Source organism: Melanotaenia boesemani, chromosome 23, assembly GCF_017639745.1.
Source record: "Melanotaenia boesemani isolate fMelBoe1 chromosome 23, fMelBoe1.pri, whole genome shotgun sequence".
NCBI lineage: Eukaryota > Metazoa > Chordata > Actinopteri > Atheriniformes > Melanotaeniidae > Melanotaenia > Melanotaenia boesemani.
Window position 1 is genome coordinate 26,982,501 of NC_055704.1, and position 14,388 is coordinate 26,996,888.

The 14,388-nt window shown below is 42.8% G+C and overlaps 1 protein-coding gene across 4 annotated transcripts in view; it reads right to left on the reverse strand.

The window, feature by feature from the left end:
• The window catches only part of LOC121634540 (liprin-beta-1-like), a 57,507-nt gene that overhangs the window by 5,242 nt on the left and 37,877 nt on the right, over nt 1-14,388 (reverse strand). For all 4 annotated transcript variants that reach the window (XM_041977242.1, XM_041977243.1, XM_041977240.1 and 1 more), the window contains 13 exons: nt 10,654-10,715; nt 10,514-10,580; nt 10,199-10,311; nt 9,970-10,043; nt 8,099-8,135; nt 7,833-7,980; nt 7,615-7,750; nt 7,415-7,537; nt 6,275-6,425; nt 6,018-6,129; nt 5,859-5,947; nt 212-334; nt 1-123 (listed from right to left, as the gene is read on the reverse strand). The exon at nt 1-123 is cut by the window's left edge and continues 3 nt beyond it. In XM_041977242.1, coding sequence (XP_041833176.1) covers nt 1-123; nt 212-334; nt 5,859-5,947; nt 6,018-6,129; nt 6,275-6,425; nt 7,415-7,537; nt 7,615-7,750; nt 7,833-7,980; nt 8,099-8,135; nt 9,970-10,043; nt 10,199-10,311; nt 10,514-10,580; nt 10,654-10,715 — 1,358 coding nt within the window. The remainder of the gene's footprint in view (nt 124-211; nt 335-5,858; nt 5,948-6,017; nt 6,130-6,274; nt 6,426-7,414; nt 7,538-7,614; nt 7,751-7,832; nt 7,981-8,098; nt 8,136-9,969; nt 10,044-10,198; nt 10,312-10,513; nt 10,581-10,653; nt 10,716-14,388) is intronic.

The window sequence follows — 14,388 nt, forward strand, 5'->3', positions numbered from 1 at the left end:
CAGCCCTCCATGAACTCCGCTACCCCTCAGGTTGGGGGCGTACTCTGCCAGATCCACGGAGCGCAGCCACTCCATCACCCTGTGGTTGGTCCACTGGGAGATCTCAGCTGGCGTGATGTTGTTCTAGTGACAGCAAACAGAAAAACCACATTTCTAAGAAAGGCAAACTAAATAAATAAAATAAAGGAGTGTGTTGTGAATTGTTCAACACCTCATCAGAGGGTCGCCGTCGGAGGCAGCTGGGGTCATAGAAGTTGAGACGCAGGACTTGAATGGCTCTCTTGATGCTGAGATGATGAAGAACGCTGCCCACTTTCAGGGACAGCAGGTCCTCCTGGAAAACAGGTTCCGTCAATAATTCAGCATCAGAGAACTGAGGTCACCTTTTACTAGAGCTTAAAAGCAACACCAGCAGGTGTAACCCTAAAAACCGAATGACAGTTTTTCCTACATTTGGTTTCTGTTTGGTTTAGTTTTTTTTATGTAAAGCTGCATGTAGAAGTTCAACCTTTTAACCCCAGCCAGCATCAGACATGATGTTTCCCAGCTGTCAGATTGGGAGGTAAAATGATGTAAAATCAATGTATGAATAGATGTAGCAGCATAAAGGTCGACCAGAAGAAGAAAGCAGAATTTATTACTAACAGAACTTTGTAGAAATAACACACAGATCAACAGTGACCAAGCCTTTTCTCATCTCATCGTTCTCTCAAGTCTTGGCTTTCAGGAGAAAAAATATTGTTATTGAAACAAACACACAACAGAAACTATTTCCATGTTTCCACTTTTTCCTCATTTCCAGTTATTCCTGCTACTATTTACCTGCTATCCTCACTAAACCAACTCCAGCTCAGCTGCTTTGTGGCGCCACCGTGCATCAGAAACGTCTTCTTCGTTTTATTCCAGCCATCGAGGAGCATTATTTTTCTTCTTTTCTCACACACACACATAGAACTTCCTGCTCACTGGTTGATCTTTGGCTGCTCCTGATTGGACGTTACCGTCAATCTAAGCTCTCTGATTGGTGGAAAGTCTGACAGGAAGTGGCTTCATCATCATGTCCAGGTCTAAATAGAGGTCTCTTAGCAACATAGTAGAGATGGTGATGTTTTTAGGATGAAATGTGATAAATAATGCTGTTATTATGGATCACTGTGGATTTACCAGATAGAGTCTCTGAATAAAACTACATTTAGTGGCTGGATTGTAAACCTCCTGGACAGGATAGAAATGTCTGGAGAACCTCCATAGATCAGCTAAAGGGCAGCTATCCATCACAGTTTACCCACAGAGATACACACCACCGGTCCTGGGAAGGTGGTGATAATAGAAGTGATTAGTGCTCAGAGGCGCCGCTGATCAAATCAAACTTTATTTTTATGAAGCGGGTAAAGGAATTGAACTTTTCAGTAGACTTCTTGGCCTGAACACATGGTTATCAAACGCATGTATCACCTATGGGATAAAGTTCATTGATAACGTCAATACCTTTTGGAACTGTAAGGAGCGATTCAGACCTGATGGTGTGCATCCAAATCTAACTGGATGCAGATTACTTGGTGCACACTTGCATCATGCTGTTGGGACGGCAAACCCAAACATGAGTGTACAGATAAGAGCGAAGGACACAGCAGAGAGGCGATCAACTCCCAGCTCTCCCCCCTCACCAGACCCTCTTCTCCACATCACCCAAGGTCTTAAAAGGATGTCTCTATCCCGGACCGGACTCCAGCGACCACCATCTACCAAGAAATACAGGGCTCCCCCTCCTCATCCTCCTCTTAGATCATCTGTCCTGGCAGAGCAGGGCACGGGAGGATGTGCAGGAGGTTCACAGAGAAGCAGCAGAATTCACAACAAAGATAACATGCCATGATGTGTTCAGGGTCCTTGCTGTAGTTCTGCTACTATTGACAGCTGTTCTGAGATCGAGCCTGGACCCAATAGGATTCCTGTGTTAGTAAAATAAGGAATCGAACACGGTCAGTTTGTGGGGTGAATGGATCTAATCGGTTAACTGTACCTTGTATAACTCAGAATACAACAGAGACCAGAGGAAACTTCATAAAGCTGCTGTACTAAATGTTAGATCTCTGTCCAACAAGTCACTGTTAATTAATGACTTCATCATTTCTCACAGTTTAGATTTTCTTTTCTGACAGAAACGTGGTGAACAGAAGACACAAGTGCTACAGTTCTTAATGAAACACCCCCCCTCATTTTAGTTTTATGAATAAATGTGGAAACGGGAGGAAAGGGGGAGGAGAAGCTGCCTTATTTAAAGACTCATTCCAGTGTAAAGAGATTTCATTTGGTGATTTTACTTCTTTTGAATATCTTAGTTTTATTTTAAGGGGCATTCCTAAAATCCTATTTCTAATCATCTACAGACGTCCAGGACACTGTGTAAATTTTATTGATGAATTTTCTGAATTATTGTCAGTTATCTCTACTGATTTTAACCATTTCATCATAACTGGGGGTTTTAACATTCACATAGATAACATGACAAGTAAAGGAATTTTCTTCCATATTGGATGTTTGGTTTGTGGCAACATGTAAAAGAACCGACCCACATTCGAGGTCACATTCTGGACCTGGTTATTTCAGGGTGTTGGTATTTCTTCTGTTGTGGTCGCTGACTCGGCCTTGTCTGTCATTTTTGTATTTTGTTTGATTTACTGATCAGTCAGAATGTACAACCAACCTGCTCCTCGGTTAGGAAGAGGTACATTAATGAAAGAACAAGTGCTAAGTTTGTGGAGGCCATAGCTTTGTTACCAACAACCAGAGCAGAGTCAGTTGATGGACTCCTGGATCATTTCAATCTGAAAGTCTTGAATGTAATGGATGCTGTTGCACCGATAAGAATCAAGAGCAACCTGAGCAAACAGAAAACACCATGGAGAAACACCACTGTGGTCACCAGCCTAATTCAGATTCAGATTCAGATAACCTTTATTTGTCCCACAGCGGGGAAATTGCAGCGCAACAGCAGCAGAAGACACGCAATAGACAACAAATGGTACAATAAAGGTACCATTCTAAAAAGAGAATGCAGAAAAACTGAGCGGAAATGGCAGAAAAATAAACTTCAAATTCACTCTGAGCTGTAGAAACAAAGCCTGCGTAACTATAACAATGAGCTGTGAAGGCCAGAGAGCTGCTTTTATCTGGAATGATTAACAGGAATGTCAACAATTCTCGCACTCTGTTTGCTATGATTGAAAAACTTACTAATCCTCCTACACAGATAAGCCCAGAGCTCCTTTCCATTGAGAAATGCAACCAATTTGCCAACTTTTTTAGCCAAAAAGAAAAAAAAAATTAAGCAAAATATTATTTCCACACAGTCAAACAAGAAAACTAGTCTGTGTCTAAAACCTGGAAATAATTCTGATGTTATGTCGCAATTTAAAATGACTGATTTAAAAAATTCTACAAGGAACAGTTTGGCATTTGAAATCAACAACATGCACTCTGGACATGATACCATCCAACTTTTTAAAACCAGTTTTTACCTCAGTAGAAAGTGATTTCCTACTGATAGTTAACAGCTCGCTGGCATCAGGCATTTTTCCCAAGTCACTAAAGATAGCTGCTATTAAGCCTCCTAAAGAAAAGGACTCTAGACGCCTCTATAATGAACAACTATAGACCGTCTCTAACCTCTTTTATTTCCAAGATTATTGAAAAAGTTGTATTTCACCAGCTTCATGACTTTTTAAATGAAAGTGGAAATCTTGATAAATTTCAGTCCGGCTTCCGACCTCATCACAGCCCTGAAACAGCTCTGGTCACAGTGGTAAATGACACTAGGTTGAATACTGATTCTGGTCTAGTATCAGTCCTGGTTCTGGTCAAGTATCAGTCCTGGTTCTGTTGGATCTCAGTGCTGCATTTGATACTGTAGATCAAAGAATCCTGTTACACAGGCTGGAAAAGTGGGTTGGACTTTCTGGAGCGGTTCTTAACTGGTTCAGATCATATTTAGAAGGCCGGAGTTATTTTGTTACAATCAGCAGCTATGAATCTGAGTGAGTGGCCATGACTTGTGGAGTCCCCCAGGGGTCAGTCTTTGGACCTCTTCTGTTCAACTTGTATATGCTCCTTTTGGGCCAAATATTACAGAACTTTAGCATTAATTATCAAAGTTATGCTGACGATACACAACTTTATGTCTCTGTCACCAGATGACTGCAGTCCAAAAGACTTATTGTGTCAGAGTCTGGAGCAAATAAACACCTGGAAATGGAGAATTTTCTACAATTAAATGAAGACAAAACTGAGATTATTCTGTTTGGTAGCAAAGAGAAGAGGGTCAGCATTGGCAAACACCTGGAGACTCGGGCTCTTAAAATCGCCGACCAAGTTGGTAACCTTGGAGTGTTGATAGACTCAGACCTGACTTTCAGCAGCCACATCAAAGCTTCACTAAGAATCTTTTTACCAGCTCAGAAACATCAACAGAATTAAAAGTTTAGTCTCCCAGAAAGACCAGGAGAAACTCATCCATGCATTCATCCCCAGTAGGCTGGATTACTGTACTGGTCTTTAACAGGACTTCCGAAAAAGAGCATTAAACATCTGCAGCTCATCCAAAACGCTGCTGCTAGAGTTTTAACCAGGACTAAGAGATCTGAACACATCACACCAGTTTTAAAATCTTTACACTGTTTTCCAGTCAGTCACAGAATAGATTTTAAAACCCTTCTGATTGTTTACATCCCAGAATGGTTTAGGCCCAGAATACATCTGTGATATGTTCAGAGAATATAAACCTAGCAGAGCTCTTAGATCCAAAGACTCTGGTCAACTAGTCCAGACCAGAGTCCAGACTAAACATGGAGAAGCAGCATTTAGTTGTTATGCTGCAAACAAGTGGAACAAACTGTCAGTGGAGATTAAACTTTCCCCAAATGTAGACATTTTTAAATCCAGGTTAAAAACATTTCTTTTCTCATGCGCCTATGCATGAAATCTGCATGTTAACCTTTTTTAACTTATCTTGCTTTTAATCATTTTAATGTAATTTATTATTTTATTGTCATTATGTGTTGATGCCTTTTACTATTTCTAAATATCTGTAATGCTTTTGTTTTATGTAAAGCACTTTGAATTGTCCTGAACATAAAATATGATATACAAATAAACTGCCTTGCCTTGATGCACTTTTTCATGCCAAAGGCAACACAAAGTGCTTTACATGATAAAAAAGCAATTCATGCTTATTAAAAATAAAACAAGCCCTCACACACCAAAGTAGATAACATAGAAATAAAAAAGTTAGTCTTTCACACACAGTTGCATGCACACACAAAGGAGCTTTATGGGTAAAAGGCTGCTCTTGATCATCTGATTTATTACGTATGTATTTATTTTTTTAAATATATCATTTTATCTTATTTATTTTGAATTATGGCATTCATGTAATCTTGCAGGACCTGACCAAGGGGACAGAAAAAAGGAAATAATGAAGAGAAGTAAAAAGTAAGTAAAAAAAAGGAAGAGGAGACAAAGATCCAGCAGATACACCTGTACAGAAACACAACAGAGAATTTCCTACAGCTTTTACAGGTAAACTAAGCAGACAATCATCAGGAGTTCCTAAAAAAAACATAACCAAGACAGCAACAACAACTAAAGAACCAGAAACACACACTCATGAACCAAAGCATCTGTTAGTGCATAAACCCACTGGACACCTCAGTGCTGAGTCAGCATGCAGAGGATGAGGAATGAGGAGGATCAGAGATGAGGCCACGCCCCCACGGAGGCTAGAGGCAGACTAGGGCAGCCCAGAGACCCGGGCCATCAGCAGCAATCAGGGCAACCAGGGTTAAAGAGTTGCAGCTCACCACGGTCATGTAGTGCAGCATCCGTCCATCCACTCGAGCTTCATCAAAGCTGCTTTTGTATTGCGGGAGGCCAATGTCGTCGAGCCATCCTGAAAACAACAGTCATCAATCAGAGCATGGCAGGACCTGACATGTGACATGAGAGAAGCTGTCACTCACTGGTCACCCAGTTATGGTCCAGTTTGCCTTTCAGATCATCATCCTCTGAGCTGAGAGCCTGCAAGGCGAGCTGCAGCTTCTTCCTGTGGAGAGGCTGCTTCATGCCCAGCTCCTGAGGAGGAAACCAGAGGAATGTCAGGAGGACCATGTGATCTGCACCTGCTGCTTTCTCACGTTTCAGTTTAAAAGGCGCCAGCTTCATTTGAAGGATTTCTTTTAAGGAATACAAGTGCTTTTCTGTTTGGACCAGCTCCTACCTTCTCTAGGTCATGTTGCGATGCCTGCAGCAGCGTCTGGCCCGATCTGATCCAGTTTTGGCCCAGAGCAACATAAAAGCCGAGGCCCTGCTCATGGAGCCAAAGACAGACCTCATCTCTACTCCAGCGAGAGAAAGGAGCGTCCACGGAGCTGAAAGACACAATTTCCTTCACCATGAAAAAACATGTCGGAAAACACGCCAACCCTCCTGGGTCGGCTCAGAGGGTAAAACGTCCTCTCCAAAATATCACGTAACTTCTGTCCTAATCGGACATTCTGACCGTGTCATTCTCTACATTATTTCAACCTTTGATCACATGATCTGCCTGGGTTCAGATCACAGATATTTGGTGTTGGGATTTTATTTAACCAGCCTTAAAATTACTAATATTTATTTATAATTCACTTATTATTGTTTACAGTGTCAGATTTCTAATTTACTAACTTGTTGGGTCTGTAGGACAAAATAAGTCCCAAGAACTGCTATAAAAATTAAATGTTTCACTTAATTTCAGGCCCAACCAAAAACAAGTAAATCTGGTAAGCCTTTAAAAGCCAGTATGATCACACAAAGTCATAGTTTCATGTGGAATAACATGCATGTCTGGCAGCTCTGCATTATTATTTTATTAGCTCCTAAATATGTTCTTTTCTTTTGGAAAACGACTATTTTTGGTGTGTTTCATTTATTAAGAAGACTGGCATTCTTGATACCTTTAACTAGGACTGTGGTTGAGTGATAGACTCGACAAAAAAATATGAATCTGTAAGGTTAACAGTTAGGTTTTTAGACTTTTCTGCCCTCTAATGACTTGAAAGGTCAGTAAATGTGAAAAATTCAAATCAATTCAAAATAAGCTCTCTTAAAAATGAACCCATATGAGGGAAAAAAGGCCCGAAAGGACCAAAAAGTCCCTGAGGACCTAGAAGGATGAAGAATGTGAGCTTCCAGTTTAGAGGAACCGACTGGACATCATTCGAGTAAAACCTGCAGGAAGAAGCAGCCAGCGTGGTTACCATCTGGAGGAAAACAGTCCTGCAGCCACTTTTGGTGAGAAAACCACTGAAATGAATCCGTCTGTCCGGGTTTAAACGTTCCGCTCGGTTATTTTGTTTTTTGGAGTTTTAAGAACACCAACTTGTGTTTTGTTTCCTGCGACCAGCCGAGGCGGGGGCCGGCAGTGGCTCTGACTCCGCCCCTCCGGAACTCCATCTCTGCTTCATCGTCCAGATTAAAAGAGGTGGAGTGGCTCCTCTTCAGCCTACCAGAAAAAACCACCATGAGCCCAGAAAAGCCTGCACCATTACTTCACCGTCATTTTCAACGTTTATGTCTCACCTGCCGAAAAATCTACGTAAGCCTTTGGACTTCTTCTTGGTTTCTGGAGACGCCGGCAGAGGAGCAGCATTTCTGGATTTCTGTGGAGGAACACCGGCCAAGTCGAGGTGCTCGGTGCCTTTACGCTCCGTCTCAGCTGTAGAAAAGATCACATCCACTTTACAGAGACAAGAAAACATACAGATCTGAACGTGCTTTATTCAGAGCAGAAATCTGACCGAGGTTTGGGGCGCTGGCCGTCTGTTTGCCTCCACGTAGCTTAAAGAAGCCTCGGCCGAATGAGGCGCGAGCCTTCTTACCGCCAAAGATTCCTTCACTTGAGCTTCCTTTGTTAGGAGAGGGAGCAGGAGCAGCTTTAGTCTTTGCCTGCGAGGAGAAATCCAGGACAAGAGTCAGAGTGGCCTCAGACAGCGAAGAAAACGCTACAATAACAATTCTGAAACATGACTCCAACCCCACAATGACATACTCAGCCTGGTCTTACCTGGTCTGAGCTGCCCGGCTCCGGCTTCTCTACAGAGCTGAAATAAAAACAAATGACGGTGAAGTAAGGAATTACAGCAGCTGAAGAGTCACGTCCACAGTCAGAACAGCAGCTCTGCTAGTAAACTCCAGTACAGACACCGAGCACTCAGAGCGCGGCAGGTCCTGTTTCCTTCGTACGTCCCAGTGGTTCTCACACGGCTGTCAACATGGTACCCCCAGTACCCCTATATAAATTCCATTTATTTAATATTTTAAAAATTTATTAATAAAATATATCAATTTGATATATTTGAAATCAATATACCGATAAATTTACTATTTTTCATATCTAAATTTCTAGATATTTGTATCTATATAATTTTTTTTTAACTTATTTTATGTTCTATGTACATATTCAATTATATCACATATGACTGATTTACATGCATTACAACTTAGAGTTTTTTTACAAGCACATACGTGTACATTTCTACTTATATGTAACTGACCACCTGAACTGACTCAGCTCATCATACAAACTGAAGTCACATCTACTAGCTAAGATAGAAAACACAAGTTATATACCCCTGGAGTGTCTCCAAGTACCCCACGAGCTACATGTGCCCCCGTTTTACAAGCACTAAAAGCCTCTTTGATGGAGCAAGTCCACCAACGAGACTTCTGCAGCAGTAACATGACAAAACGCTAATTTTAAGTATCTGTTGGACTCTTGCTGGCTAGTTGGCCGGACGATGGATCGATGGATAGAGGAAGGACGGACGGACGGACGGGGACGGACAGACAGACAGACAGATAGACAGATAGATAGCTTTATTAATCCTGTGGGGGGAAACTAAATTGCCAAGGACGCTTTACACACAAATAAAAAACAGACAACATAAACACTACATTAACAGACTCTGCTACACACCATTACAACATCAGTGCAACACAAACAACCATATTTCATAAAAAGTGCTCATTATAAAAGCGCACAGCAGCAGGAACAAAAGACTTTCTTAAGCGTTCAGTTGAACACCGAGGCATCACCATTCGCCCACTAAAAGAGCTCTTATGTTCACTAAAAACGCTGTGGAGAGGATGGTCTGTGAGAGACAGAACAGTTCTTAGTTTGGTCCTCATCCTCTTGTCCACAATAATGTCCACAGAGTCCAGGCTCAGCCCCACCACTGAGCTGGCCTTTTTAATCAGTTTGTTCATTTTTTTTTGTTCTCCATAGTGATGCTCCCACCCCAACAAAGTACAGCATAAAACAAGACACTGGCCACAATCCCCTGATAAAAGACAGACAGGAGCCTCCTGCTCACATCAAAAGAATGAAGCTTTCTCAGAAAGAACAGTATGGACCGGGCCTTTTTGAAGACAGCTTCACTAACACAGGCTTGTTACTTAGATTTGTTGGTTTTACAATAAAACTGTTCTTAAAAGCGAGTGGAGGCTCCAAACACAAGCTTCTTCACTTTATTTTTACTCTAAATGGGACCTAAACGTATAAAACTATCATCCTGCTGCACTAAACATGGCGGGAAACTAGCGATTCAGCAGAAATCTACATGAACAGACCTCTCTTCGAGGGTACCACCAGCAACCTTCCTAAACTATGACTGTAAGTCAGCAAATTAGCATTTGGTGCTTCCTAGTATTAAATCTGGAAAACTTGTTTATTCCACATTTGTGAGGAAACTGTGTGTGGGATGAGCAGCAGAGTAGAGTATGTGGGTTCTTTGCTAATACCAAACAGCTGATTCTGCTTCTACAATGATTTGAGAACCTAAAAATGCCCGAGAGGTTCGGTCTCATATGTTATGCTGAACTGTCATGAAAGTAATTCCCCTCTGGAGCGAATGAAAATCAGATGTGTTATTTTACCTTTGAGCTGCTTGTAGCCGTCGTTCTCGGTCCAGTTCGTTCATCTCAGAGAGCACAGCTATACATGGAATAGACTGAGAGAAACATGATGAGCTGGACATGCTGTCCTGACTGCAGAACATTTAAAAAGTCTGAATTCAGAGCATCTGCTGGTTCTTATTAATCAGAGTGGGAGGCTGAGCTGTTCTGCAGGAAGTCTGGGATTCATCCTGTCAGAGGTTGTGTTTACCTCACCAGAGCTCCTTCCTGCTTCGCCGTCCAACTCCAGGATGAGCTGATCGACCTCCATGGAAACCAGGGAGTCATCGGGGATGTCATCGTAGTCATCCTCCTTCAGCTTCTCTACAAGAGGACAGCAGTCATGCACTAAACCACAAGTCTGATGAAATAATGACTTTTATGGCAGTAAAAACTGTTTCACACAAAGATTTGATGGAAAAAACAAACATCAGTTTTAATCTCTTATGTGTGAAAAGTTTATTTTACAATAAGCAAATCATAACATGGGTTACTAAGTCATATGAAAACGGAGGAGTCCTCTGACCGTTGACCAGCTCCTGGACTTTCTGGCACTGCATGAGCGACTCCTCCAGCGCTTTAATCTTTCTTTCCTGTAGAGAAACAAAAAGTCATGACTGTTTGAGTCGGTCCAAGCTGCCACCATGCCACCGACGGACGTCCTACCTTCTCATCGTTCTCTGATGTTACCAACTCCAACTCCCTTTTCATCTTCAACATTTCCGTTTCTGGTGGAGACAAAAAATGAGAAAATCTCAAAACAGACGGGCTGTTTTTCAAACCAGAAGCAGAGTTCTGCCGTCATGGAGCCGTGTGATTAACCCTTACCATAGTTCACATTAACGTGGGTGTGCGCATGATTCCAGTAAGACACACAGAACTGAGTCTGACTGTCACCGTTGCTATGACGACGGTGTCTTCTGAGGATTTTACCGTTGCTATGACGACGATGTCTTTTCTCATTTAGAGAGACCCTAAACGGCACACAGGCTCAGGTTTCAGCAACCTAGCTGAAGCGTGGCTGTCTGCTGAGCACTCGGAGGTAATTTTATTATCCTCAGGGATATCCTAGTTTTTATCACACATGGCTTAAAACTGACCTGGAAATTAAGTGGAGTCAGTGATGGGTGACCTTTGAGAAAAAAACTCAGTGATGGTCACGTCAGGTAAAGAAAAATGTTCTGAAGTATAACTTGGACATTGACAGTAAAAGAAACTGGGAATTTCCGGTTGAGTGAACGCTGGCTCACTGGTAAATTTTAAATTATTTTCCGACAGATTCCTACCTGGGCTCGCATCTCTCTTCACAAGAAGCGATGTTTATTCTACAGACCATTCGCTGGTTTGCTGTCGGCTGGTTCCTCGTGTCGCTTGTCCACCTGCAAGCAGGCGCACTCCTCCAGTATTCTGCTGCTGAACTTTTAAAACTTCGGCACCACACCTGCACTCTACAGCCACCACCTGGTCTTGACATCCACCCGGACATCGCCTTTCAGCCCCGTCGAAGATACATTCACCGCGGATCGGGCGGTAAGCTCCTGTACAATGACTCTTACTCCATAAAATCAACTTGGTCCACTACTTGCCGTCATCCCCGTACTGCAGGCCGCGGTGTTAATCACAGTGTCCTGGCCAGCCTGCTTAGGTCGGATAACCCTGCGGCCAAGAACAATTCCACCACCGTCAGCTTCGGCTTCCTTAACATCCGCTCTCTCAACAGCAAAGGACATCTGATCCAAGATGTTCTTGTGGATCGAAAGCTAGACTTCTTGTGCCTGACTGAAGCTTGGCAGCAGCCAAATGACTTTGCATCACTTAACGAGTCAGCACCGCCGGGGTTTGTTTACACCTGCCTGCCTCGCGCGTGTGGCAGAGGCTGAGGTCTCGCGATGTTACACCGCGAGAGTTGGAAAGTCGTGCCTGTCCCTGCTGCTCCCGTGTTCTCCTCGTTCGAGTACTCTACCTCACTGCTGCCTGGACCCTCTCCTACAATTGTTGCTACCATCTACCGTCCTCCAAAACATAATAAGGACTTTATAAATGACTTCTCCAATCTCCTTACACTTTTCTCATCTCTGACATCAAACACAATTATTCTTGGTGACTTTAATATTCATATGGACAATAACAGTGATGCTCTCTCCAAAAACTTATCATCTTGTCTACAAAGTAGACTGCTCTGGTATCACCCCCTTCGACTGTAAACCTCATACGCTCCCGTACACCGACCATAGACTCATTACTTTCAATGTCAACCTCCTTCTGTCCAGAATCATTCTCCCCCGGACCATCTCATCCCGTAGAGTTAAGGACATCAACATTGAGACTTTTTCTTCTGAAATTATCAATTTTCCCAGTCCACATGCCAACAGCTCACCTGATGACCTGGTTTCCCACTACAACAACAATCTCCATACTCTTCTGAATACTCATGCTCCACTGAAAACCAGATCCATCTCTTTCACCTGCTCAGCTCCCTGATTCACTCCTGCCCTCCGTCAGCTCAAATCCCAAGGATGACAACTGGAACGAGTATATAACAAAACTGGACTCACTATACACAAAGAAATGTACAATAACCATGTAATGCTATACAAGGACAGTCTCTCTATAACTAAATCTGCTTACTACTCTGGTGTCATTCAGTCCAATCAACACAACTCCAGAACTCTCTTCTCTCTCCTCACCAATATTACAAAGCCGCCTGGCTCTCTTCCCCACCACATGCAATCCACTGACTTCTGTAACTCACTCATGTCTTTCTTTGTCTCCAAAATCTCCGACATTCACCAACATCTGGCCTCGTGGGGAGCTGCAGTCTCTGGAGTGGACTTCACCGCCCCCTACTCATCTCCTATAACCACATTCTCCAGTTTTATTCACCCCTCCGTCCAAGCCATCACTGAATCTATCCTCAAATCCAAACCCTCTACCTGTCAGCTCGATCCAATCCCTACAGCTCTTGTTAAAACCTGCCTCTCCCCACTTTTTCCCCTCATCACCAACACCATTCACTGGAACCGTCCCTCTTGCACTTAAAACCGCTACAGTTACACCTATCTTGAAAAAACCTGGCTTGGACCCCACTAATTTCAATAACCTTCGTCCAATTTCCAATTTATCCTTCATTTCCAAAATCCTCGAAAAGTCTGTTGCTTCTCAACTTCATAACCATCTTATCACCAACAATATTTATGAGCAGTTTCAATCCGGTTTCCGTCCCCTTCACAGTACTGAAACAGCATGCCTCAAAATCTCCAACGGCCTTCTCATAGCTTCAGATTCAGGTTTACTATTTGTTTTGTACATATTGGTTTTTAAACTATTTTAATGTTCCTTTGTACAGTGTCCTTGGGTGTTTTGAAAGGCGCTTTTAAATAAAACATATTATTATTATCATTAATTTTCTTTGATGTTTTAATAATCCTGAGAGAAAGTCTGACATTGTCACTCTAGAGTGCAGACTGTGGCACATTTCTCAAATTTCATAAAACTTCAACTACGAATCTGTGGGAACCGTAAGATGCTACAAAAAACCTTTAAGATGCAAAACTCCACAAAACTTTTATGAAGTTTGTCCGTGAAAGTATGACATCTTCATTTCACAGAGACATTTAGCATTTTTCCACACTGTGCAAAGATTGCTATCGAGACTCAACGCACTTCTCCCAGTCCGACCACACACCAGCAGTTTCATCCCAGTTATCATCCAGAGAGCAGGACACTCCAAGAAAGTATATATAGCCACAGTTTCCACCCTAATGACAATAAACAAACATTCCTGGTACTGTTAGTGTCATCATGTTGTGGAAATTTAACGCAATTATTCTGTGAAAACTGAAAATTAGCTAAAAACCTGCATTTATTCGACTTCTCCAGCGCCTTTAACACCATTCAGCCTGGACTGCTGAAGGCCAAACTGCTGGACATGTGGGTGAGTGCTCCCCTCGTCGCCTGGGTAGACGACTATCTGACGGGCAGACCGCAGTTTGTGAGGTTACAGAGCTGTGTGTCTGATCGTCTGATCAGTAACATTGGGGCCCCCCAGGGAACTGTGCTGTCTCCCTTCCTCTTCACCACATACACATCAGACTTTAAGTACTGCACTGAATCGTGTCATCTGCAGAAATTCTCTGATGACACAGCCATTGTGGGATGTGTGGAGGGGGGGATGGAGGCGGAGTACAGGGACCTGGTGGACCGCTTTGTGAGGTGGTGTGGGGAGAACCATCTACTACTGAACGTGGCGAAGACGAGAGAGATGGTGGTGGACTTTAGGAGGAAAAAGCCTCTGCCCTCTCCTGTCTGCATCAATGGGACAGATGTGGACTCAGTGGACAAATATACAAATATTTAGGAGTCACACTTAACAATAAGCTGGACTGGTCCACCAACACAGAC